The sequence below is a fragment of the Peromyscus eremicus genome, chromosome 4 (genome assembly GCF_949786415.1).
Source record: "Peromyscus eremicus chromosome 4, PerEre_H2_v1, whole genome shotgun sequence".
NCBI lineage: Eukaryota > Metazoa > Chordata > Mammalia > Rodentia > Cricetidae > Peromyscus > Peromyscus eremicus.
This window is the reverse complement of record NC_081419.1, coordinates 139,561,454-139,587,928: the sequence shown is the minus strand read 5'-3', so window position 1 is coordinate 139,587,928 and position 26,475 is coordinate 139,561,454. Positions and strand designations below refer to the sequence as shown.

Genomic DNA, 26,475 nt, shown 5'->3' with positions numbered 1-26,475 from the left:
CAGCCCCGCCTCATCCCCTCCAGCACCCATGCACGGTGGCCAGCACGGTGGCCAGCACATACATGTAGGTGCTTAGGAAGCAACCAGTGGCCTTGAAGATTCACTCGCAGCTCCCCAGCCGAGCTGCAGAGGGGCCTCATTGTCTGTGGGTTTAGAACCAACCGGCTTTTCCCTGTGCCCGTCTCCTAAATCTAGGTCCTTTGTCTTTTTTTTTTTTAATATTTATTTAACTTTTAATTATGTGTATGTGTATAGGGGTTGTGTATGTGAATGCAGTACCTGCAGAGGCCTAAGGCATAAGAGCCTTTATGAGCAGCTCAATATAGGTGCTGGGAACCGAACTCGGGTCCTCTGGAATAGTATGTGCTCTAAACCACAGAGCCACCTCCCCAGCCCCTAGGTCTTTCACTCCAGTTTCCACGTTGCCCCTAGGGCATCTGGTCCCATGTCCCCAACTACAGACAAAGGCCACTGCATACAGGTGTCCCAAATTGACCTAGACTCTTTTTGCAAGGCAGCCCCCACTCCAGGGTCACATCCCAACCCCTGGGGGGTTGTCTTGTCTCTTACAAATGAGAAGGAGTTTAAAACCAAAGCCGTGGAAAGAAATTGATGTTTTCTTGAACTTTGGATAGGAAAGATAGTTCCATCTTTCCCAGATGTCACTAGGAGGGTGTGTCGGGAGAGCCCGGCAAGACAGCCTGTCACCGTAGCATACCTGTGACAGAGGCAGGCGGGTCACTGCCTGGTCTATATAGGGAATTTCAGGCCAGACAGGAACACACAGTGAGATCTCTCTCCCTCTGAAAACCAGAAGCAAGGTCTGGGGATGCAGCTTGGTTGGTTGAGTCCTGTCCGACATGCACGGAGCCCTGGGGTCCATCCCCAGCACTGCACACACAGAGTGTGGTGCGCATGTCTGTAACCCTAGCACTCAGGAGGTGGAAACAGGATGGTCAGAAAGAACAGGGTTACCGTTGGCTACTTGGTGACTTCGAGTGAGACTTTACCCTTAAAAACATGAAGTAAACAGGTTGTCAGGGTAACTCACACCTGATGTCAGCCTTTCCTGCCCTCTGGACCCTGGCATCACGGCTCTCACCCTACTGGGTCATACGAAAGAGAGAGAGCTGGGGGTATCCTGGTCACCCAGACGTCCTGAGGCTCTGAGGAATCTATAGGATGGGCATGGGACAAATTTTATACCCATGACAGGCAGCTCTCACTGTAGGGGAGGGACACTGAGGTATGGCCTGTGGACCCTTATGTTATATGTTTTTGAGAAGGACCACAGAGCCTTCTCTATAGTGTTCATCTGTAATGTGACCTCTAGACTCTTCCGTGGAGAGGCAAGATTCATGTCCTCTGCCCTGAGATCAGGCCAGCTACATCACACGCGTCAAGAGAGTGAATGGCTGGAGTGCAGAGCTGTAGAAGGGAACAGGCAGCTCCCCTGGTTGCTAGATACCGGCTGTGGAGCCCTCACTTGGCCCCACCCAGAACCCACCAGGACAGACACTGGCCACATGCAGGCTTGCTCAGCAGCCGGCACATAACCCGGGCACAGCTCTGGAGCCTTGCCAGCCATGACCACCAACAGAGCAGAGAGCAGCCATTCTGCAGGAGTCTCCGAAAATAAGTGAGTTTGACTCATGTCCAGAACCGTTGGGAGGAAGCTGACCTTAAAAAAAGAGAAAGCAGCCCACAGCTGAAGGAGCGGGGAATCTATTGACCCTGAAAGACCTAGAAGCCACCTTCTTCCTTCAGCCCTAGCTGGAACCAGGCTTCTAATGTCACCGAGCTCATACCACTTCCCAGAACTGGCCTCTTCCTGTGGTAGCTTCCTTCCTCACGCTGCAGGTATCAAGATGGTGACAGGATCCCCCTGTTTTTGTAGACCCCAAAGCGCCTACATTCTGATTAGTGAGTCACGGAGGCAGGGGGATTGAAAAGCTTTTCTTGGCCCAGGTCTTAATCTCATGGTCTAACCTTAGACCTCTGTGGCTGGGCCTAAACATTATGGAACAAATGCAGGAAGGAAATGAGGCTCAAATGAAAACTGGGTGCTGTTGCTGGGTGGCCCGAAGCCAGCAGATGAGACTTGCCAACATTGATTGGGCACTTGCTGTATACCGATCTACTTCTAAAGGCCGTTAGCTATTCCATCCTCTCAGCTCTGTGTAGTGAATGCACTTGTTCCTCCCACTTTATAGATAAAGACACTGAGGCCGTAAGAAATTACATACCACCCAGCATCCAGTGGGCAGCAGAGCTGGTTCAAAGCTGGGCAGCCAGTTCTGGATCACAGTCCACTGCACTCGGTGCCCACTGCTGCCTCCTCCCTCCAGCGTGGACTGCCCTGTTTGCCAACTGTCCACTGCCTGCTCGGTGGGAGCAGAGATTTGGGGTACAGTTGTTTTCACTGGGCAGGGAATGGTCCTGGCACACAGCAGATGTGGGGGTGTGTGAGTGCTGGGGTCCCGAGGCCTGTCGGCCATCTGCTTCTTTGGCGTGTAGACGATCTGGACACTCTGCTCTCCGGGACTTTGCACGTGTTGCTTCTAACCTCTCTCTGAGCGACAGCTGGGACCACGGTCTCAACACCGTCCCCATCCTGTCTGTTACTCTTTTCACCCTCCTGGAAACTCGCCGGCTCATTAGAATTTTCGTGGCATGAAGACAAGGACTTTGTTTCCCTGGAGTTCATAGTACCAAGAACTGTGCCCGGCACACGAGCCCTCCCGAATGTTCTGTGGCCTCGATGGCTTTGCGCCTGGCTGTCATCCCGCTGGAGCTTCTGGCCCACGTTGCCCTGTTTTCTTCACCCCTTAGTAACCTGTCCATATACTGAGCCTTGGCTGAAGACGGGGCCTCAAACCCCGACTCCTCAGAGGGTCTTTTTGTCCCTGTCCTGTTTGAGGGCTGGCTTGGTTCTCATTTCCAGCTGGAATCCCAGAAGGCACCAGGATGCCAAGGTTCTGAACCCAAGAAGGGGACATGGGAAACTGTCCCATAAGTCCTAGGAGCTCCAGAGAGCGCTGGAGGGAATCTGCACCCAGGAAGCAGGGAGAATGCGGGGTGGGAGACTCAGCATGTGCCTCCAGCTAGGCAACTGCTAGGCCACATGTTCCTCATTCTTCCCCTCTGCCTGAGGCCACACCCTCTGCTATTTCTTCCCACTCTCCCTGAGCTCCAGGGCTTCTCTGGCCTTTGTACCTATTGAGCATCTCAAACTTGACTCCTCCCCCCTGCTTCCAGGCAGCCTTCCTTGATTGCCCCCACCAGCAGTTTCTCTGTGTTCTTCCTATTCACTAAACCTCAATCCTGGGTATTGTTCTTGACTTCTGAACAAGTGTGGGGTCACAGGAGTGGGGCTTGGGGTTAGGATGTCTGGGTGCGTGGCTTGCTTTTCCCCTATGGACAGAGCTGTGGCTCAAGGCACCCTCCCCTTCTCTTCCCTCCCCGCCCCCTCCTGTGTCCCCTTGACCAAGCTCACCCAAAGCCGGAGAGCACTGAACCCTCCCTCTGTGGTGATCTGGCTGAGTTAACACAAGATGAGTGCCTAGGACTGTGCAGAGTCCCAGCAAGCACTAGGGGTATCTCTAGTTGCCCCGAGATTTTCTTTCAGGGGTTACTGTGTGCCTTCTGAAGGACAGTCCTGACTAGCCTTGGGCTGACTACAAGGTACACCTTAGTCCCACCCATTATCACCAAAAATACACCACTCACACACACCATTCAGAGCAGGGCTTCTGCAGGCTCCCAGGCTCCCACTCTCTCATTGGTCAGTCTCGAGTCACATGACCACCTCTGGGCCAGTCACTGGAGCCAGAGAGAGAAGATGCTCACTGGCTCCACCCGGGTCAATGGCCCTTACTGCGCAGCCACACTAAGCCACAGTGGCCTCTGGGCACAGTGGAGGACTGTTACCAGAAGGCAGGTGGGAGAGCATTCTGTGTTAAGTCAGGAAACACCATGAGCACTTCTGGTGTTGGGGACACAGAAACGGATGACTATGACTGACAGATCTGTGCCTTCAGGGAGGTGACATTCTGTAGGGAGATTGGCTAGTGGCTGAAGTGGCCAGTGCTTCGATTTCAGTATGCGAAGGTGGAATGCGAGCAAAGAGCAGGAGGAAGGAAGGAAGGAAGGGGCCGGGAAGAGGCCTGAATGAACAGCCAGTGCAAAGGTCCTGGGGTGGGGACATGGCGGGCATGCACAGAGCCCGTGTGGCTGGAGCCACATGTAGGAGGGAGAAAAGATAGAAAGAACGGCAGGGGCAAAGGTCAGATTGTGTAGGGGCTTGGTGGCCTTTGGGGGCTTTAGGGCTTTACCTGGGTGGGGTAGAGCCCTTGAAGGCTTTTCAGAAAGAATAGGCTCTGGGTTTTATTTAGTGGAATTCTGGCCGCTTGGTGAGAAAAGCAAGGAGTAGAACCCACCACTGAGAGATTGTATCACTGTCCTGGTGGGACTCCTCTGCCGTGGAACACCCGACTTCATATCCAGGAGGTCCCAGGTTTGTGGCAGGGCTCTGCTCACGGCTGTGTCTCTGTGCACCCCACACTTCCTTTCTTCTACTTCCTGGGGACGTGTCCCCCCAGACTGGTCCCTCCCCCCCCACTCTGACCATTCCTCTCCCACCCTATCAGCTGTGTGGTCCTTCCTGAGTGTCTCTACCTTTCTTGTAGGACTTGGAGACCCACAGAGGAAAACAGCCCATCTGGACCTTTCTAGGTCTCCTGAGTGAGCCTTGGGGATTCCCCATAGCTGTCCCCTGTGGGCCAGGGGCCTGCCACCACACCGAGATCTGCTCCCGTGTAGAATGGCACACGGATCTGGAAGTGTTGTGGTGTCTCCACTCCCTTGGGACCCTAGGGGCCCCCAGAGATATTTAGCTAGGCTGGGGAGCCTTTGCCAAGGACGGCGAGAAGACCCAGGGAGGAGAGACAGGGCTGGGCAGGCTGGGCAGGCTTGGCATGAGCTGATGGGCGAAATGGTGTGCACAGTGACAGGAGGGATCTCTGAGACAGAACGGGATTCAGAGGCATTCTGTGCCACTCTGTTGAATCTCCTTACCAAGAAGGGGGAGGCAGAATCTCTTGTGTCATTGTTAATTGATTTCTTCTGTGTCCAGAGAGAGCTGGCACAGGGCCAGGAGAAGCCATCGGGATGGGGGTGGGGAGGATTCATCAAAAATCGACCCACAGATGGCTCGGCTGATAGATAATTAGCCCCTCTCATGCCACAGCTCTGGGTTGCGGAACTCAAGACTCCATCCGGAGGGAGGAAGGGCTCCTTGAGATGCAGAGCCAGAGCTGGGACTGGAGCCCAGCGGATGACATCTGCCTCCACCCCCCACCACACTGATAGTTTTAAAAGGCCCTGGGAGGATACCTGCCCACCCCTTGGGCAGAAGATACTAAGGTTGGGGGTCTCTTAGGACCCCGCTTATAAACCTGCTTCCAGGAGTTTCCATCACGCTGACCAAGTCCAGCCTGGGTTTGAACACCTGTCCATCCGGAACCTGCAGTCTGGGGAAAGTGATTTTAGCGGTCTGTGTTTTCCTTTCCTCATCCATAGAGTGGGTATGACGTCACCAGACAGTTCTGCACGGTAGATGGGCTGACAGCTGTGACGTGCTCAGAGTGGAGGCGCCCCGGGCATGACAAGCGGGAAATCTCAGGGGCGTTTGCTTATGTGAGTCCTGGCTGGAAAGCTGCCCCTGGAGGCAGGCAACCTGTGGGGATTCCCTCGGGACAGTCTCACTTCCTGGTGACCAGGTAGCTGTAGCAGCACGCAGGTATATTTCTGGAACTTTCAGTGTACCTACAAGGCAGTAGTTCAGGAGCTAGCACCATGATGAGGAGCCCTCTTCTGTTCATGTGCGGCCTCCTGTTCCCTCCAGACGGGGTGGCGAAGTGTGTTGGCTTCTTCCGGCACCAGCTGGTATCCTCACCCAGGAGAACAGAGTGTTCGAGGGGGCCCTGGTGGGGAAGCAGGGCCCTGGGCCACCATCAGCTTTCTTTAGCTCGTGAGCCGCTCCACGGGGAAGGGATGGCTGCTTTCAATCACACTCGGAGAAAGAGGTTTCCATTTCAGAAATGCGTATTTGTTTATTTATTTGTTGTGATGGTAGAAACTGTGGCTCAAACAGGCCCCAAGCTGTGATCCTCCTGCCTCAGCCTCCTGAGTGCTGAGATGACAGGCATGCACCACCTCACCTGTCTTGTATGTGTCTTTTAAAATGAGGCTGTTTGAAGACGTCATGGATTGGGGGGCAGCCCGGTTTTGAGCTTGTGTAGTACATGCGCACCTGGGTTTGATCCCCGCCCGGCACAGCATAAACCAGGGTGGTACAACCCTGTAATCCCAGCACTCAGGAAATTGAGTCAGGAACTTTAGGAGTTCAAGGTCATTCTCAGCTACATGGCAAGTTCAAGGTCATTCTGAGACCCTGTCTCCAAAACACCAGAAAACCAGCAGTTGATTAGCAAGAACTAGTTGGACGGCGACAGCAATGGGGACTGTGGCACTGGATGGAGAAGTTGTAGGGTGACAGTTTTGCGGTGAGGTGGGACACCAGGCAGTCAGAGGGCAAGGTTCAGGTGTCCTCTGCTGTCCATTCTGGGTGCCTGTGGGGACAGTGAGTCTGTCTTCTTGAATGTTGTTGGGGGTAAGAGAAGAGCCCATGTCACAGGGGTCATGGAAGGGCTGAGAAAACCCTGCAGGGTGGTGCTCACTGCCCGGAGATGGCTCACACTATAGTGTGAATGCTCTGCTTCTGCCTCTCGGTGACCTGCTGCTTCTCTCACTCCCAGTTGTCTGATAGGGAAACTGAGGCACAGCAGTGTTAAGTGACTAGACACAGAACTCGAAAGTCTGTGCTCTTAACTGTCACTCAGGGTGGCTCAGAGAGGCCACTGCATTGGCTTTCTCCAGTGGCAGATGAGGTTTTAGCGTGGCAGGGAGCCAAGGGAGCCAGTGCCTGCCCTCTGGGGTGCCAGGCTCCCTTCATACAGTGTCCTGGGTGGCCTGGTGCCGTGACGCTCTCTCCCCAGTTCTCTGTGGCACTTGTTTTACAGCCAGCCCAGGGCTTGGGGCAGGTAGTGTGAGCCGCTCACAGTCCTGTCCTGCCCCCCTCCCCACCCCACCCCACCCGCCACCTCCACCAGGGGGAAGGCAAATGCTCAAGGGACATTGTCCCTATCAGCCTGTGGAGGCACCTGGGTTGGAACCAGGTACTCAGAGCACAGTGGGAGAGGTGACCAGACAGTTGTTGAGAGGTCAGGAGGGCTCCACCAGCGGAGGCAAGGAGAGAGGCAGCCCCTGGGGCTCTCAGCAGGGAGGGCCCATAGCTACCCTGGACCAAGAGGAGGGAGTACCTCATGGGGCCCCAGCAGAACTGTGGTCACAGATGGGGAGCCACTGCGCTGGTGGCGGGGAAGGGGGGGGGCAGAAAGAGGAAGAGTAGCTAAGCTCCCAGCTGGTGCTCCCAGAGGTGGAAGCAGGCGTGGCTCCTTGTGGAGAGATGGGAAGGCTGAACAGCATCCACCCGGCTCCCTCCCTGGGGCCTCTCTAGTGATGACACCATCCAGAGAACCAGCATGGCTGGCTCCTCCTTGGGGGCCTCGGAAGTGTCTGGAAAAGCATGTGGGTGCCCTAGGCATCTGAGTTGTGTAGACCCAGGCTGTGGCATGGTCCTCTAGAGTCTGGCATCCCCCACTCTGCAGAATTCAGTTTCTCAGAATCTCCACTCTTGTAGTCACCAGACCCTGCCCAAGGTACAGGGGACCCAGGAGTAACCAACAGATGCCCCATCTGTGCCCTCATGGGGCTGTCCCTCCTGTGGGGGGCAGGGACGGGATGTGTGTGGATGGGTTCAGGAAATAAGATCATTTCAAGATGTGGTGGTGATTGATTGACAGAAAACAAACAGGTGATAAAATGGGGGCCAGGGTGGGCCTGTCTGAGGAGGAGGCATTGGTTAGTGCCTAGACTGGACAGAGCAGAAGGAGCCTGTCAGGTGGAGACAAAACTCTTACAGTGATCACAAAAGGCAAGACTCAAAAAGTCATGGGGTAGAAATGACCCCGTCTTGTCCGGCTACAGAAGGACAAGGATGGAGAGTGTTGGGGTTGGGGGAGACGAGAGCGAGAGTTGGTGCGGAAGGAGGACATTTGAGACCAGCCAGGGCCTGGAGCTGGCACGACCAGAAGCAGGTGCCCCCTCCCCCACTTCAGGTCCTACATCTGAGTTGCTGTCCCCACACTCAGGGCGCTGCTGAGTCAGGGGATCTGCTTGCCATTTTAGGAAGTTCCCTCCAGCTGCCCTGAAGCGTGGAACACCTCTGGGCGCTCTTACAGCCCTAGGCAGGCGAGATGATGGTGGTGTAGACAGCACAACCCTGTGGGGCCAGAGGACCCGCTGAGGGCCCTGGCTAGGCCCCTGGGGTGCTTGCTGGGTCCCCCTTCCCCTACCTCCATGGCCAACAGGACAGACTCCTCCAAGGTCACAGCTGTGGTGATTGTCCTGACTTCAGGTCTTCCTTTCTCTTCCCCTCGGCAGAGTGGGTGCTGAGGCCGCTCTGTGGGGCTGCCATTCCGATCTCCCTCACCCACCTTTGCCTGAGATACCGTCCGCCTGGGGTTACGGATGACTTGAGATTGGGATGGGAAGCGCCAGTTCCTCTCCTTCAGCTCTGTCTGTTTACTGGGCAAGTTCAACCCGGGAGGAACACTTTCACCCTTGCACACATGGCCCTGTCAGGTTGAGTACTTAGCTTGGCCATGAAGAAACTGGGGTTTCTCTGTGTGTGGGAGAGCCCCAGAGAGGTGGGTCCGATACAGGAACCTATGACCACACAGCCCAAAGCATCCCAGAGTCCCAAGCCACCTGCTGCTGGGACCTGAAGGGAAGTGCCAGGCGGAGATGCTAGTGGCCTGTCCCCTTCTGTGCCTGAGTAGGAAGGTGAGCCAGAGCCAGGCTCTTTTCTGTGACAGGTTCTTCACTACCCACCAGGGGAGTCCCCATGGACAGTTCTGCTGCTGATCTGTCCCCGAGCCAACTGTAAATACTTCTCTAGCTTAGCCGGCACCGCATTCACACTGTTCTAGAACATGGACGAGACTGACCTGGCCCACACCGGCCCTTCCTTGTGCGAGGCAGCATGCTAGCCCAGCCCGGGCACCTGTGATGCCAGTACTGACTCTCGTCTATCCCTCTCATCCTTCAGATCCTGAGGGAAGAGGGGAAGGAACCCCATCCACAAGACACCACCTCGGCCTCTGCATCCAGGAGGAAGCAACGGACCAGCAAGCCACGCCAATGGCACCCCCTGGCCTGCCGCTATGGCTGCTCTCCACGGCTCTCCTGTCTCTGCTGGCCGGGAGCTCAGCTTTCCTGTCCCATCCCCGCCTGAAAGGCCGCTTCCAGAGGGACCGCAGGAACATCCGGCCCAACATCATCTTGGTGCTCACGGATGACCAGGACGTGGAGCTGGGTAAGTGGCTGATCTGGCCAGGACACCTGGGGCTCTAGAGGCGCCATGTCCCCACAGTCCCACAGAAGCTCCAGGTGCCAGGCAGTTGTGTGGCGTTCGCTTCTGAGCGGGTGCAAGCCAGCTCTTGCCTGGGTGCCTTGAGAATGTGGGTTCTTAGTGACCCTCAAGAATGGGGAGGGATCTCCAACTTCTCCTAATGCAGAATGACCCCCCACTTCCTACAACATAAGGAGTAGAGAGACTGAGATAATTTCGCTCTTGTTGACAGCTTTGGTCTCCCAAGCTACCGGGCCATGGCCTTGGCTGACAGCTAAGCCATCCCCCATCCCCTCCCTTCTGAGCAGCATGACAGACTTTTGCTCTTTCTACTACAAGAAGCCTTTTTTCTGTTAGCACCAGTAGGAGACCCCAAAACTGAGGCCACCAGAAGAGCTCTCCAGAGTCAATCTAGATCTGTTCTCGCTCACCCGTGGGGCATCTCCCAGAGAACCCCATTTCTCCCTCCCTGGGTCTTCTCACCCTGAAGTCACTGTATGGGTTCCTCCCCAGCTGAACCCATGTCCGTGCTGTCCCGTAGGCACACTCAGCCCTCTGTATCCTCAGTTCTGCATTTACAGATTCAACCAAACACAGATCAAAAACACTGGAAAGTGTCCGAACATTTTCCCCACTCATTATTCCCAGAGCAGTACAATACGGCAGCTGTACCCAGCACCCAGTGTCGCAGGTCATTCGGGTGAAGAAAGGGGGTACAGGTTATTAGCAAAGAGCACAGCAATTAACACAAGGGCCTGAGTACCATCAGAGCCTGGTCCCCCAGCACCGAGGGACAACTGTATAACATGAGCCACAAATGCAAGTGGCTGGGGATGTGGCTCAGCTGGAAGAGTGCTTGCCTGACATGTGCAGAGTCCTGGTTCCGTCACCAGCAGGTGTGGTGACACTGAATTGTAATCCCAGCACTAGGGAGGTGGAGACAAAAATGACGAAAAGTTCAAGGTCATTATTGAATATAGATAGATAGATAGATAGATAGATAGATAGATAGATAGATAGATAGATAGATAGTGGGAGGCTAGCCTGGGCTACATGAGACTCAAAATTTAAAGAATAGATAGGTAGGTAGGTAGGTAGGTAGGTAGGTAGGTAGGTAGATAGGTAGGTAGGTAGGTAGACAGACAGACAGACGGATGGATGGATGGATGGATGGAAACTAGTGAAATCAATTGCAGTAACATTTTGTTTAACCCAATATGCAAACTGTCACCTGAAGTGTGATCAGTGGAGTGAATTACCTGTGAACGCTTTGCGTTCCTTTACCTTGCCCTCAACGCCTGGCATGTGTGTGTGTATCTTGGTTAGGACTGGCCACCTCTCAGGCGCTCCACAGCCACATGTAGCTTGCAACCTTCCTACTGCCCAGCACGTGCACTCAAATGTGATTTCCTTCTCCTGCGCGTTCGGTGCCCCTCTTCATCATCTGTACTACGGTGCATTGTGAAAATCCAAAGGCAAGTGTCCTAGGTAGGGGAAACAGCATGTCCAAAGGCCCTGGGGCACGATCAAGGAAGCAGATATGACCAGAACCTGGAAAGGGAGGTAACACGGGAGACTGGCAGAGGCTAGGGTCGTGGTAAGGACTGCCTGTTGTTGACCAGGCGAAGGGTGGGTCCTTTCTTCTGTCTGCTGTCCAAGGACAACAGAATATAGTTGGTGGCAGTGAAGGGAATGACTTACAGGGTGGCTCTTCACAACCCACACTTGTGTTTCAACTACCTAAAAAGGCCACTTGCATAAACCCGAGCCAGCCTTGGCACAGTGGGTGCTGAGGACCCCAAGCGTGGTTTCGTGTCTGGGAGTTACCAGTGCAGAAGAGCCCGGAAACAGTCCAGAGTTCAGAGCTTCATCGACAGCTTGGCATACGGGGCACTGGTCACTGGGAAGGAACTCTGCAGCATGAGGCTGTGGATGGGAGGCGATTTGCATGCCGTGGCACGTGGGCTCCTTCCTGTGGCCCTCAAGCTGTTGGCACTAATGTCAGGGCCCCTGAGGCACCCCACATGGCCACTCAGTCAGGCAGCATGGGTTTAACAAAAAGAGTAGGTGTTTGTTCTGAGAGGTGCTGGGGGCTGGAGGAGGGGGCTGTGCAACAGGAAATATTGAGGCAAAGCAGGGTGGAGCCACTGGGACCAGATCCATGGAGCATGTGACCACGTGACCACAGCGAGGGGGGGGGGGCGCAGAGGGATACCGGGTATTCTTTTGAGACAAAGTCTAGATATGGAGCCCAGGTTGGCCTTGAGCTCAGATCCTCGAGGCTGCCTCAGCCGCCGGAGTGTTGGGACAGGCATGAGCCACCACACCGGCTTGAGTGTCGTTCTTAGTGAGACAGGTGGAGGGGCTGTGACCTCACATGCATTCCCACAGGAACCCTCTGCTATTCTGATGACGTCAGGGGCACGAGCAGGAGCAAAGGGCTCCTGCGAGGCCCTCCAGGAGCGAGCCGGCTGAGCATGAAGGCTCAGAGTGGGGTGGACCTGAGCCAGCCACAACTAAAAGATGACTTTCAGGACAATGCCCTTGTTCCCAGCTGGGTGACCCGCTAAGCCAGAACCACATCACAACCTTGAATCTGACTCTTATCAAACCAATATAAACAAACAAGTCACAGGTCCATGGATGAGATGAATTGGAGAGAAAACTGAGCCACGGCTGACTAGAAATAGATACCCATCCCCCCTCCATCTTACCAGTGGAGAAAGCGAGGCACAGAGACAGCAAGCCACATGTCTGGGTTGCACAGCTAAAATGTGGTGGAACAGGATTTTGAACCTAGGACCCGTGGCCTCCACCACTGCTCTGTTCAACCAGTTTCCGGGATGGGTGGTGGGCTGTCGCGAGTGTCCATGTCGATGCTCAACTGTCACAAGTACCTTCCCTGGCAGAATCTGCAGAGCTGCATCTTTGCTCACCAGAGTGAGTGTTCTGAAATGGAAATTTTAGGGAAGCAGTCAGTGGGGACAGGGCCTCACATATTCTGTGCGGTGACAGCTCCCGCTGGCAGCCCTAGATGATAGAGGTTGGTGCCCTCCGACCGTCACCTCCCCACACAGTGTCCTAAGCAAACTCACATTCCTCTGGAATATGAGGTGGGAAGTAGGTAGTTGGGGGGCTGATGGGCTTTTTATAAACCAGACAGACCCAGATCAATAATGCATGCTCCCCAAAAGCCCAGCACATTATCTCACAGTTGGCCACCACTGGCAAGCCAAGGGTGGTCCTGAAAAATTCATCGGCTGCTATTTTCTGCTTGTCTGTGAGGCGGCTCCAGAGGGCTTCTGGCTGCAGCCTCTCGGCAGAGCTGGGTCTTGGGTGGGGACAGCTGTCCCGTCTCATCAGGACCCAGTGAGAAGAAGAGCTCATTCTGTCTCATGGTGGCTGTTTGTGTTAACCTGCTTTTCTGTCATGACCCCAGCTCCCTGGTTGTCACCTGGGAGTGCTGGGTGCTGGGGACCGGTTCCCAGAGCATTAGTGAGCGAGAGCATGGGTCGTCTGCCTGTTTGCAGAGCACTGAGGAAGTCTCTGAAGGCACCCGGGAACATCAGCAGGACAGGGGGTTGGAGTTATACGTGACATCACAGTCCTGTCACGGGCTGTGCTGTGCCCAGGGAGGCCATGGAAATGCTGGCTTCTGCCAGCATTGGCCAGGTGAATCAGATGCAGGCCAATTTCAGGACAGCTCCAGGGCTCAGCTAGCCTCTGAGTCCAAGGGGAGTCACACATAGCCTGAACCCAAGCTGTTAGATACGGTTGTTCCATGGTAGGTGGCAAAGGTCAGCCGCGTGGTGTTGTTAGAGGGCTCACTAAGGTGCTGTAAGGACGGTGTCTCATCAGATATGGCAGCTCATGAAGGAAGCCAGGGGTGGTAGTATACGCCTGTCACCCCAACACTCAGGGCGTGGAGGCAGGAGGATCACAAGTTCTAGGCCAACCTGGGCTACATAGTGAGACTGTGTCCCAAACACAAAACAAAATCAGACAGGCACAGCCCCAGCCCATTGGTCTTGACTCTTCCAGTTACAAGTGACTTCCTGGAACTCAACCCAACAGTGTTGGGAAAAACAGAACCAGCAACTTACTTTGGTAGGGAAATAAAAAGTTTAAGTGTACATGGAGCTTCTGGTGCATTTGGATCCAGGCGTGTCCCTCCAGATGTCACCAGTCTCTATGTGACATCCTACTTTCCTCCAGACTGTGTCTGCCTTCAGGCCAGCTCACTAAGCAGACATTAGCATTTCCCATAAAGCCCAGTGTGACTAACAGCTGGACTGGGATTGAGAGGAGCTGGGGAGGTTTTCCTGAAGGGAACGTGGGCATTGGCTCTGGAGGAGGTGAGCAAGTCAGGAGGCACTCAGGCTTCACCTATCCGTGTCTCTGCAGCAGGATGAGCCATGTGGACCACACGCCCTCCTTGTATCATCATTGACTGAGCACTCCTTAGTAGGCAAAGAGTATCGAGCAACAAACAAAATAGACAGAATCTTGACTGACCCAGGGCATAGCACAGATGCATGTCAATAACCAAGACACAACACACAGCATATGACATGGGACAGTGGTGAGAAGCAAGTAAGACAGAAATCAAGTGAAGAGGGAAAGAGGACCCTCCACCTCCATCCAGGGTGATCTCACCGATGACGGGGACATTGGATCAAGAAAGGTCAGGGAACCTGTCAAGGTGACTCCTAGGAAGAGAATCCAAGTGGCAGTAACAGTTGGTGCAAGGGCCCTGAGGCAGAGGCATTCACAGCAGGCAGACAGGGTGGCAGAGCAGCCTGAGCCAGGGCACAGGAAGTGAGAAGACTGAGGGGTGGTGATGGTGGCATGGGTCATGCTAGGGCATGAGGCTCTGAACCAGGGAGAGGACTTGGGCTTCAGAGTAGGCGGACACCAGTGGATGACGCTGAGCAGGGAAGAGAAGCAGTCTGATTTGCTTCAATCTGTGGAGAAGAGACGGAAAAATATAACGAGGCAGGTGTCCAGCAAGGAGTCTACTGCTGTCCAGACACAGGAGGAGCCCAGTGAAGCCTCTGCTGCAGTGGTGGGGGGTGCTGGTGGCTCAGATGCAAAGCTAATGGGTCATGAGCGAGACCAGTGGAGAGCGACCCCAAGATCTGGGACTGCAAAGCAGTCAGGATAAGTTGATGGGGACACTCAGTGACCATGAAAAGTAGCAAGGAAGCAGCCATTCCATGAACACAGCCATGGTGCAGTCTGAAGTGGAAGGCAAGGTTGGTTTTTGGGGTTCAGGCGTGGGAGTGGGGAGGATGAGACACAGTATAACTTCTAGGCTTGTTTGCACCTCAGTGAGATGCTGAGGACTTCAGGTCCCTAGCTCTGACATCCACTTTGTGTGCAAAGCAAGCCTGGTAAAGAAAGGGCCTGGCCGCCCTATTCCATCTGGAGAATGAGGAAAATACACCACATGCTGCTGACTGATAACCAAGAGATGGATTGGAAACCCTGGGTTCTCACGGGGGCCAGATGGCAGGCAGCCCAGGACAACGCACCCAGTTCCAGGCAGCAGTTCAGGGCAACTTTATCCACCACCAACATCCATTCCCAACATTCCTGCTGCCACTCACCAGCGGAAGGAAGGCGTGTGGGTGCAGGTTATCTCAGGAATGGCCCGCCCTGAGTTCAAACTGCCAAGTGCATTCCTGTGAGATTTTTTTAGTTCTGTTCATCAACATGGGGTGTTGAGGGGCATGAGATGGGACTAGTTCGATTGCACTCTAGAAAGAAAGCGTATGAGAATTGGGCTTGCCTGCTTGGAGAAGAAAATGAAACTTAGCAGCATCTCTTCATCACATAAAAATGTTTGGAGGTTGGTGGTCCAGAACTGGTGTGGTGACATCGAGGATGTCTCATAACCTCTAGCTTTCCACTCTACTGTCCCTACTGTACTGAACGTCTGTCTTCAAGGCCACCTGGGCTTCAGAACAGCTGCTGGCGCTCCAGCTGTCCCAGCCACGGGCCTATCAACGGGAAGCCAAGGGCAGAAAGGATAAAACTGTGAGCTAAGTCCCGTCTTTGGGGGCCACACCCAGCACAAGGGGTGTTACATGGGACATGGACATTCTTACATAGTCACGTGAGTGCTGTTTGAATTCAGGTGTGAGGAAAGCTCCAGGGTCGGTGCTGTGCCCTCAGGGTAGTTACTGGAATCCAGAGGCAGAGCCACCCAACACTGCCATACCCACACAACTCTGCCCACACCACAGGGAGGAAGGAGGAGGAATTCAGATTCCAAGCCTCGATTTCCTTCTCTGATCTCCTGCCAAGACCTCCTGTGAGTTAAAACCAGTGGGTTTGGGAGTTCGTTGGTGCTGGCCACTCTCTGAGGACAAAGGATGCAGGGGTCAAAGGTGATTTCTAGCTACATACTGGTCACAAGAGAGACCATTGTGGGCTAGGCACACTGTGAGACAGAAGTGGACCCACTGAGAAGGAAAAAGAGGAAGCAGGTGGTGATGGGCGGCTAGGGTCTGAGCCACAACAGGACAAAGGCAAGGTCCCAGCGGGACAGCACCTCCAGCAGTGAGTGGTGTGCTGAGGTCTGTACAGTGCGGAGTGGTTGCCCAAATGGACAGCTCCAGAAAGAGCATCGTGGGCAGGGTGGCAGGCGCAGAGCCCCGTGGCAGGCACAGCCTCACCAGGGTCTTGGAGACTGCTGCCCAGGCTGAGGAGTGAAGGCAGAGGAGATGTGTGGACCCAGTTGAGCTGTGCATGAGGGTCAAGATCTTGGTATGAGGCTGATGGAAGATTGAGAACATGCCTTGAGCAGGTCAGATATCAAGAGTCCTGTTTGCAGAGGTTCTGACTGTGGGTAGGGAAGGGCCGGCTTGAGGATGAGAATGTGAAGTAGGGAGGCCAGCAGGGGTGGGGTGGTCGGGTAGGGTGCTGGGGGAGGACAGCAGTGGACCCCAGTTCTGCTTCCAGGTAGGCGGTGCATTGTGCTAGGCAGGGGTGTTGCAGCAGGCAGGTGGTACAGAGGGCAGGGTTTCTAAGAGTGCCTGAATCAGGCCAATCATGGCGCCTTATGCAGACAGAGGGCTTCTATTGCCGTGCTAATAAAACACTGTGACCAAAATCAACTTGGGGAGGAAAGAGTTTATTTCATCTTACAGGTCGTAGTCCACTATCCCAGGAAGTCGGGGCAGGAACTCAGGCAGGAAATGAGGCAGAAGCCATAGAGGAATGTCGCTTACTGGCTTGTTCCCGTGGCTTGTTCCCGTGGCTCACTCAGCCTGCAGCCTTGTAGGAACCAGGACCACTACCTAGGGATGGCACCACCCACAGTGGGCTGGGCCCTCCCACATCATTCATCAACCAATAAAATGCTCCATGGGCTTGCCCATAGGCCAGTCTGGTGGGAGCATTTTCTCAATTGATGTTCCCTCTTCCCAAGTGACTCTAGCCTTGTTAAGTTGACAGAAAACTAGCCAGCCACAGATAGAATGAAGGCTTCCCGCAGACAAACTGCTTTGCAGGTGTTGCTTTCAGTGACTGAGTGACTGGCTCTATGACCGCCCCCCCCCCAAACTTGGGGCACAGCTCCAAACATGCACTGTGTCCTTAAATACTTCCCTGGTGTGGCAAGCTTCCTGTGCCTGAACGTTCCCGGGTGAGCAGGCTCTCTGCAGAGTTTCTGCATTCACACCCTGCCGCATTCCTCGTGGGGGTCTCTCATTCCTCCTCCTCCCCTGAGAGACCCCCATTGGGGTTTCCTCCTTGAAGCCTCAACAGCAGAGCCGCAGAGGATGAAGGGGAAATTGCCAGCACGACTCTGGAATTTCATCTCAGCATTCAGCAGCTGAGTTCAGTGTGGCTTCCTCAGCATCTGACTGATTGATTTGGGGGGTTGGAACACCAGCTTGACTTTGCAGTTCCCCAGAGTCTGGTGTTCCCCTTGACACTGTCAACCAGGAAACCATGTCTAAGATGCTGTTCCTGGGATCCTGTGCCACTCCTGTGGCTCCCGACCGAGAGCCTGGAGCTGACGGCATCTGGTACACCATGAGCCTCAGCTCCCCCCTCTGCCCAGATGTTGCCTCTGGGTGAAGTGGCTCTTAAACAGGTGTTTCTAGGGCCAGGTGGCCTAAAAGGAGTCTCTTTGCAATATATGTCATTCCAGAGACACTTAAAGCTAGGTGTGGGCTGTCACATGAGCTCTGCGGCCTCAGGATGGGCCAGGACACAGGTGCTTCTTGGCCCTTGGCCTGAACTTCCAGCCTTTCGCCACCATCTGCGCTCTGGGGTCTTGGAGTGCAACAGGATGGTCCCTTCCGCATCTGATTAGTGGCACCCTTCAACAGGAGTAGAACCAGTCAGGTGGTGGGTGCAAGTTGTGGTATTTGTAGCCACAGCCAGCCCATTCCAGGCCATTGCTAAACAGGAAATGTCAGGTGGGGGGGGGGTCCTGAAGGGGGTCCATCCAGTACCCATGGGTCCATCAAGAAAGGTAGCCATCAATTCAATTTTCTCAATATTCCAGCAGTGTCTCCCAGTTCATATGATGCTGGAGTCTGAACCTGGGACTTTGTGTGTGCTGGCACAGTGCTCTACCAGTGACCCACATCCCCAGCTATGCTTTGGTTAGTTTGTTTTCTGAAACAGGGTCTCTCATATAACCCAGGCAGGCCTCCAACTTGCCATGCAGCTAAGGATGACTGGGAACTCCTGATCCTCCAGCCTCCACCACCACAACCAACACACACACACACACACAATGCATACACATAGACACACCACTCACACATGCACATACACAGACACACACACACACACTCACACATGCATACATACAGACACACCACTCACACATGCACATACACACACACACACCACTCACATGCATACACATAGACACATCACTCACACATGCACATACACACACACACACACACACACACGCACGCACGCACGCACGCACGCACACTACCTCTGGGATTACAGGCACATTCGGCCAATGCGGCTTTTTTATGTGGCGGTGGGACTGGAACTCAGGTCCTTGTGCTTGCATGGCTGGCACTCTACCACCTCACCCACAGCAGCCCTGGGACCATGACCATGACTTTCACTGTAGTAAAAGATCCTCGTGGTCAGAAGGAAGCATTTGGACTGAAAGTATTAACATCCTCACCTTCATTCCAACATGGCCTCGAAGCCACAGTGTTTAGTTTTTGTTACACAGGAAAGAGCTCACAGTGTGTGAAAGTCAAGTGCCCAAGAAGCCTCCATGATATCCCAGAAAAACATCCTGGCTTTCGAAATGCGGGTGGGGAGCCACGTTCTGCCGATACTGAGAAGATGTGACCAAGTACTCCGGCAGTCTGACCGTGGCCTTCAACTGGGACTGCTTCTGTGTTAGTCACAGGCACAGTGGTCTCCACAGAGAGGGGGATCCTTGCCCAAAGGCTCCTGCTGGAACATTCTGTGCTGGGGTTATCTACGGCTAAGATTAGAAGCAGAGTAGAAAGGCATGGGCATAGACGCTCAGCCACTGTCAGCCTGTGTGCTCAGTCCCTGATCTAGCCCTTGGAAACTTTGAAACGACTCAGAACAAAGATAACTCTTCCTCCAAGTCAGTGGAGATAAGCGGAGGATACAGCGGTCTGAGGCCCACGTGGCAGGTGCCTCTAAAGAGGCTCCATTGAAGAAACTCGAATATAATGGGGCTTGGATCTATGGCAGCACAGGTCCTGAGACACGTGCTTCCTGTTGTGACAAGAAGGCAAAGTAGCCGACCTGAGGAGAAGTTTTAGGCTTATCAGGACAGTGACTTCCCAGGTCCTCTGAGGTTCTGTCGGCCAAAGGTGGATTTGCCTTTTACTGTGAATGAGGCAGGTATCTGCGGGAGAGTGCCTGAAGGAACACGATGATATTGCTTAATCTGTTAGAAATTGCTCTCTGGCTGCTGAGGGGAGAACACAGTGCAGATGACTTAAGCGTCTCCTGCAATAGTCCAGGCATGAGCTCCTTTGCTCACATGCAGATTAGCGTCAAGACTCTGAGGTTGCACACTCCGGTTGTGTTTTCCCCCATCCCGGTCTGCCTCCCACCACTTTCCCAAGGAGACCCCGCCCTCCAAGACTCTGTTTACCCACGAGGTAAAACAAGCAAGCATAGGTCGGCATCATCTCCTTAAATACCATCCAAAGAGCCTCAGGAGGTTATTGCATGGGGTGGTATGCACTCCACCCCAACCCAGGATGGTAGTCTGGGGAAGGGACGGGACGGGAACCTCTTCAGTGCCAGGAATGGCAGAAGTTGACTCATGTTTCAATCCTGAAAGTCCCTGGGGTGACAAGACGGCTCAGTCATTAAAAGTCATCATGTCACACAAGCATGAAGTCCCAAGTTCCATCCCCAGCACCACATAAAAGCCAGGCAGCACTGGAGAGGCAGAGACAGAGAATCCTTAGGTTCACTGATCTGCCAGTCTACCACATTGGCAAGCGCCAGGTTCAGTGAGACACCCTGTCTCAAAAAGAGCTGATGGCACTCAGTGTTGACCTCTGGCCTCCACATACAGGTATGTCCACTGCACACATGTCCACACACATATATAGGGGAAGGAAGAAGTCCTTGGTACCTGCTAAGTCCCTATGGATAACCCTTGCTCTGACTCAAGTCTTTACAAGAGGTAATGAGCCTGGGGCTCGGTGCAGATGTCTTGTCTAGAACCTTCAAAGGCCTGGGTTCCATCATCAACACTAACAATAAATGCAAGCTGATTCAGCATGCTCTGACACTGGTGGTGCCAGAGATGGCCAATCTCATGTGTTGGATCAACAAACACTGACATGTGTGTGTGTGTGTGTGTGTGTGTGTGTGTGTGTGTGTGTATGTGTGTGTGTGTCAGAGATGGCCAATCTCATGTGCTAGATCAACAAACACTGACTGTGTGTGTGTGTGTGTGTGTGTGTGTGTGTGTGTGCCAGAGATGGCCAATCTCATGTGCTGGATCAACAAACACTGACTGTGTGTGTGTGTGTGTGTGTGTGTGTGTGTGTGTGTGTAAGTGAACTTGCTTCATACTGAGGGTGGCCTCTGATCCTCCTGCCTCCACCTCTCAAATGCTGAAGTTACAGGTAGATGCCACTGTGCCTGAAGATGGAACAGGACTTAGTGATCTACCAACTGACCTCCGGCCCAGTAACCCTTGACCCCGCTGCTTGCAAACGCATACGGTGCATCAAAAATAGGCAGCTAGGGTGTTCTGTCTGTAAGTTCAGTTCTGTGGCTCAGAGGTTGAAAGGTTTCATCAAATACAGAGCCAGACAGAGAGCCAGGGGGATGGCTCAGTTGGTAAAGTGTCTGCCGCACAAGCATGCAACCCCCCAGAGCCCATGTGAAAAAGGCAGGTGTGGCCCACCCAGGCCCATCCGTGACCCTGGTTCAGGAAGAGGGAGATGGGGTGGGTGGTGGAGTAGAGACAGGAGACTCATTGCTTGATGGCCATCAATTTTAGCCAGGGAGCTTTGGGTTCAGTGAGAGGCCCTGTCTGAAAAGATAAGGTGGGGAGCAATTGAGGGAGACACCAGTCGTTCACCTCAGGCTTCCACGTGCCTAAGTGCCCGTGTGTGCATACACACCACACACACACACACACACCACAAGTGATATGTTAGGCACCCCTACACAACATTCACAAGAACATTGCACAGTTGTGGTTGTGGGGTTATCTGGCAGTTAGGATTTGGGGGCCCTAAGTTTAAGTCCTGCTGTGGGGAGGGGAGACTCACACCAAGAGATGTTAGGATAACCTCACCCTGGCCCTGTGTGGTGGGAAGGTTTGATCACAGAAAGAAGCGATTGCCTGTTTTCATCTGTATGTCCCCAGGTTTACGTTGCACAGACCGAGTTTGGGTTGGCTGGCTGCTTCCCATGAAGCATGAAAGTTGCCCCCTTTTCCTGTATGTGGCTGCGTTTTCCCAGCCAAGGGCTGTCAGCCCTCTGAACCAGTAGGTCTAGGTCACGTGTTTTCCCATTACCAAAGTGGGTTTTATAGCTCGACACTGGGGTCTTTTCAGTAAAGCGGGTCACTGTCTGCAGGGAGGCATGGTGTGTGTGCTTTTCTGCACAGACCTCTGTGTCATTTTGTCCCCAAGAATTATACTCTTGTCACTGACTGCCCCAGCTCTTCCCCGACAGCAGCTGCCAGGTAGGGTGCAGGGATGCTGCTCCAAAGGGAGGGATAGAACTTGAACTTTTAGCTCTAAAACGTAAGAAGTGGCCCCAAAGCCTGTTGGCTTCGTGTTAGTACAGCTCTTGGGGTGCTTTCCTGAGCCTCCAGAGGGGGTCTGATGGGTTGAGAAGGCAGCTTGGGTCCCCAAACGCTGAGAGGCTGAGCGCCTGCCGTCAGCTGTTCTGTTCTCTCTTGGGAGGTCTGTGAACCACGGAGGGTCCATTCCACCCATAGCACAAGGGATTCATGGAAGAGAAATAATGCAGGAGCGACTGTGAGGCGTGTCAGCCTGGGCCCCGGGGCAGTGGGAACCATGGACCGGATGCAGGTGGGATGGATGAAAGAAAGAGAGATGACAGACAGCAGCATGGGGCCGTGAGCCCAAACCAAGGGGGAGGTGTGAAACAGTGTGCCAGGTGGGAGAGCACACAGCCGGGGATGGTGCCACTTTGAGGAAGCTGGTGTGTCTGTGTGTCTGTGTCTCTCTCATATCTCTAGCTCTGTGTGTGTGTGTGTCTGTCTGTCTGTCTCTCATCTCTCTAGCTCTCTCTATGTGTATGTGTGTGTATGTATGCATGTGTGTCTGTGTCTGTCTGTCTCTCGTCTCTCTCTGTGTATGAGTGTGTCTGTGCCTGTCTGTCTGTCTGTCTCTCATCTCTCTAGCTCTCTCTCTCTCTGTATATGTGTGTGTATATGTATGCATGTGTGTCTGTGTCTGTCTGTCTCTCATCTCTCTCTGTGTATGAGTATGTCTGTGCCTGTCTGTCTGTCTGTCTCTCTCATCTCTCTAACTCTGTGTGTGTGCGCACGCGTGCAAATGTGTGTGTATGTGTATATGTGTGTCTCTGTCTGTGTGTGTGTGTGTGTGTGTGTGTGCCTGCCTGTCTGTCTCTCTCATCTCTCTAACTCTGTGTGTGTGCACACGCGTGCAAACGTGTGTGTGTGTGTGTATATATGTGTGTCTCTCTCTGTCTCTCTGTGTATGTGTGTGTCTGTGCCTGTCTGTCTGTCTCTCTCATCTCTCTAACTGTGTGTGTGTGCACACGTGCAAACGTGTGTATGTGTGTGTATGTATGTCTCTCTCTATCTCTCTGTGTATGTGTGTGCGCACATGCATGTGTGTGTATGTATGTGTCTCCGTCTGTGTGTGTGTGTGTGTGTGTGTCTATGTACAACTGCATGGGTGTTGGGAACTGTAGTCTATACAGAGGACAGAGCAGGGCTGGGGCTCTTAGTGGGTTGAGGACAGAGCAGAGGTCCTGTGGCTGCAGAACGGTGAGGAGGGGTTAAAGTGGAAGGCTGCTGGTCCCACCCTGGGGTCTCACCCGGGCAGGAAACAGTGGGCCTAGTCCTGGGGAAAGGGGCTATGCCTGGCGAGGTCCAGGGGTGGATATAAGCTCCAGAAAGCAGAGGGCTGGCTCACCAGATGGTACAGCATTCAAATGCTGGCCCCGGGAGCAGCCAGATGTCACCTGAGTAGCTGGAGAGAAGGGAGGGGCTTGCAGAGCTTGACCGGATGTGGCCCACCAGGTGTCAGTGGACAACCAGGTGACATCAGGAGTGGAAGAGGCTGGCTTTGCACCATGACATTGCCAGACTCTAGGCTCCTGTCCCCTCCCCAGTTCTAATCAGAAAGAACTCCACCACTGATAGCACCGGGCAGAACCATGTGATCAAGAACAGGCTCTTGCTGCCCCGGGAGAAGCTGACACGTACTTCAAGAAGCCAGTTAGGGCTGCCTGCATGTCACAGCTCCACTCCCTGTCCCTGTGTGTGTGACAAGTGTGAATAGCACATTACTCCGGAGCCACCCCAAGGTGTATCTCTGGGGGTTGGGGATAAGCCTTGTGGCATCCCCATCAATGCCATGAAAAGAGACCACTTCTGTCCCCAAGAGTCAGTCAAACGCTGGGGACTCTGCACTTCCCCAGAACACCATCACCAGGCCTTGGAGAAGGTGACATTCACCATCCCGCTTCCGCCATGGACAAGCCTGGGTCTGAGCTCTCATCTGTCACCTTGCCACTGTGTGGCCCCACCAGTCACCAAGGGCCCCAGCTTCACTTCCTGTTCAGAAAAGGACACTTTGAAAAATAACTTTGCATATCATATGTGCAGAGCAATAGACACCCAGCCCAGGACAGCGCCCCATGTGTTAGGAATTACAGTCATGGACACCGCTCTCCACCCCAGGGACAGGCCAGCAGTCCCAAAGCTCAGATCAGTTAGCAAGCTGTAACAGAGACTTCAGGGCCTGTTGGATACAAGTGATCTAGGAAATGAGGCTGACGCCCATTGCAGAGTGTGCTGTGGAGTGTGGCAAACGCCAGAGCTGATGTGTTCAAGCTGAAAGTCAGCGCTTAAAACCCCACTGTGCACCTGGCATAGTGGCACACGCCTTTGATCCCAGCACTCAGGAGGCAGAGGCAGGCGGATCTCTGTGAGTTCGAGGTCAGCCTGGGCTACAGAGCAAGTTCTAGGACAGCCAGGGCTACACAGGTAGGGATGTAGCTCAGGTGGCAATGTTTACCTAGAGTAACAAGACTGTGGGTTTCATCCCCAGTATGGTATAAATTAGGCATCGTGATGGAGTCCTGTAATCCTAGCACTCAGGACATGGAGGCAAGAGGATCAAAATCATCTTTGGCCATAACAGGTTTGAACCTGGGCTTTGTGGTGTGGGCTGGTTAGTAATACACAGGCCCAGAACAGTGAGACCCTCTTGCCACTGAGTCCGTGTGCCCTCCTGGAGATTCTCCAGGGTCCTTACTGTAACAAGGTTTCCACTGGAGTGAAGGCTTCCTCTGCCAACCAGTCCCTTCAAGTTACCTTTTGATCTCCACATACATGCCATGGCATGCAGGAGTTCACATACACACGCGCACATGTATGCACACATGCAAGCATGCATAATAAATAAATAAATAGATGTAAAAAAAATAAATAGCTGGACATGGTGGTACTTGGAAGACAAAGGCATGTGGTTCTCTGTGAGTTCCAGGCCATCCTGAGCTACATAGTGAGATCCTGCACAAAGAATTACAAGGAGGAGGGGAAACTGAGGCTGGTCATAGAAGGAAGAGGGAAAGTCATGCATGGAACTCCACTAGATCTCAACGTTTAGCTTCCGACCTCAGTGTGCAGATTGGCATTCGTTCCCCACACCGGCATAACATGCTCACTGTGTGCTACCAGCAGGGTCCCAGCCCCGCCCAGTGGGCCTCCACACATACTCACCTCCTCGCCTCCTGAGTGTCCTGCTCTGGTCCCACCTTTGCTGAGCAACAAGAACAGCCAGGGATGAAGCCTAGCTGCCTGGCGGGTCATCAAGGGCCAGTCACTGGTTTAGGGGGATCAGAGACCGAGAAGCTGGAGGGAGGCCCCAGGAACTCTCCAGAAATCATGAGGCTAGGCAGATAGGTTAGCTTTGAGGGGAGGCAGGGAATGGACTCCACATGGACTAAGGAGGCAGCACAGCTGAGGCCACACATGTCAGAGAGACTGGCTGGGGGTTGGCTGGACTAGACTTCAGTACGAGTGGATCCTTCTTAGGAAACCTCCAGACAAAACAAAGCCTAATCCTGTATACATTTGTGGCCGCTTTAAAAAAAAATCTGTGTATATTAGCACGCTACAGAAAGACACTCTGTTTATGTACAAAACAGGGTTTGCATCTAGATTCAAGGTACTTAAAACCAGGTTTTTACCCAACGTGAGTGTCTAGTGGGACTGAGGCCAGGGCCTTCCTGGTTGGGCTGGGGGTGGAGGATCTGGCCCATGCAGCCCATGGATTTCCTAAGCCTGCCTGCAGCTCTGCTCAGGGTTGGGGGCCCCCTACGTTGGTCCCCCCAGCAGGCCACGTGACTCACCAGTGCCCTTTACTCACAGGCTCCATGCAAGTGATGAACAAGACAAGGCGCATCATGGAGCAAGGCGGGGCCCACTTCATCAACGCCTTCGTGACCACACCCATGTGCTGCCCTTCTCGATCCTCCATCCTCACCGGCAAGTACGTCCACAATCATAACACCTACACCAACAATGAGAATTGCTCCTCACCCTCCTGGCAGGCCCAGCACGAGAGCCGCACCTTCGCTGTGTACCTCAACAGCACAGGCTACCGGACAGGTGAGGACCTGGGCGGGGAGATGGCCGAAGGGCCTCCTCAAGGGACAGGTGGCCTCCTGTGCCCTCATTGAGCTGCTCTGGGTGTGATGCCCATACTACACTGGTACCCAAGATAAGTCTGGGCCATGCGCCCATTCATCTCCCATTGAAGTTCTGAGTCCATATCTATGCACACAAAGTAGTGTCTACAGTAGGTTCAGAAAACAACCTTTTCAAAGAAACTGGAGTTTTGAAAAATGGCGAGTCCAGGGAAACTGTGAATTCTCTGACAGGGAGGCCACAAGATAATCCCTGCATGACTTTGAGGTTTGTTTCTAAAGCTGCTCAGAACTGTTTTCCTGACTGAGACCATCTGCATGAAAGAAGGTTCCAGAATACTGAGGTTGGAGTTAGAGAGGAGGAGACATGGGGACTCACTGACCCGTTGTGGGAGTAACCAGGATGACGAAGGGGTTGCCATGGTGAGAGACCTTTGACCACACTGATATGTCTGTCAGAGGTGGGATGACCTGTATGCCTACTTGACGGAGTTACTGTGGCGAGTTCGAAAGGCCACTCACTAGGATAGTGCCTGAGGTCACACTGTACTCCCAGC

General features: G+C 53.7%; 1 protein-coding gene across 2 annotated transcripts in view; it reads left to right on the top strand.

The window, feature by feature from the left end:
- The window catches only part of Sulf2 (sulfatase 2), an 85,926-nt gene that overhangs the window by 13,335 nt on the left and 46,116 nt on the right, over positions 1-26,475 (top strand). For both annotated transcript variants that reach the window (XM_059261929.1, XM_059261928.1), the window contains exons 2-3: positions 9,233-9,499; positions 25,641-25,880. In XM_059261929.1, coding sequence (XP_059117912.1) covers positions 9,325-9,499; positions 25,641-25,880 — 415 coding nt within the window. In that variant the 5' untranslated portion in view covers positions 9,233-9,324. The remainder of the gene's footprint in view (positions 1-9,232; positions 9,500-25,640; positions 25,881-26,475) is intronic.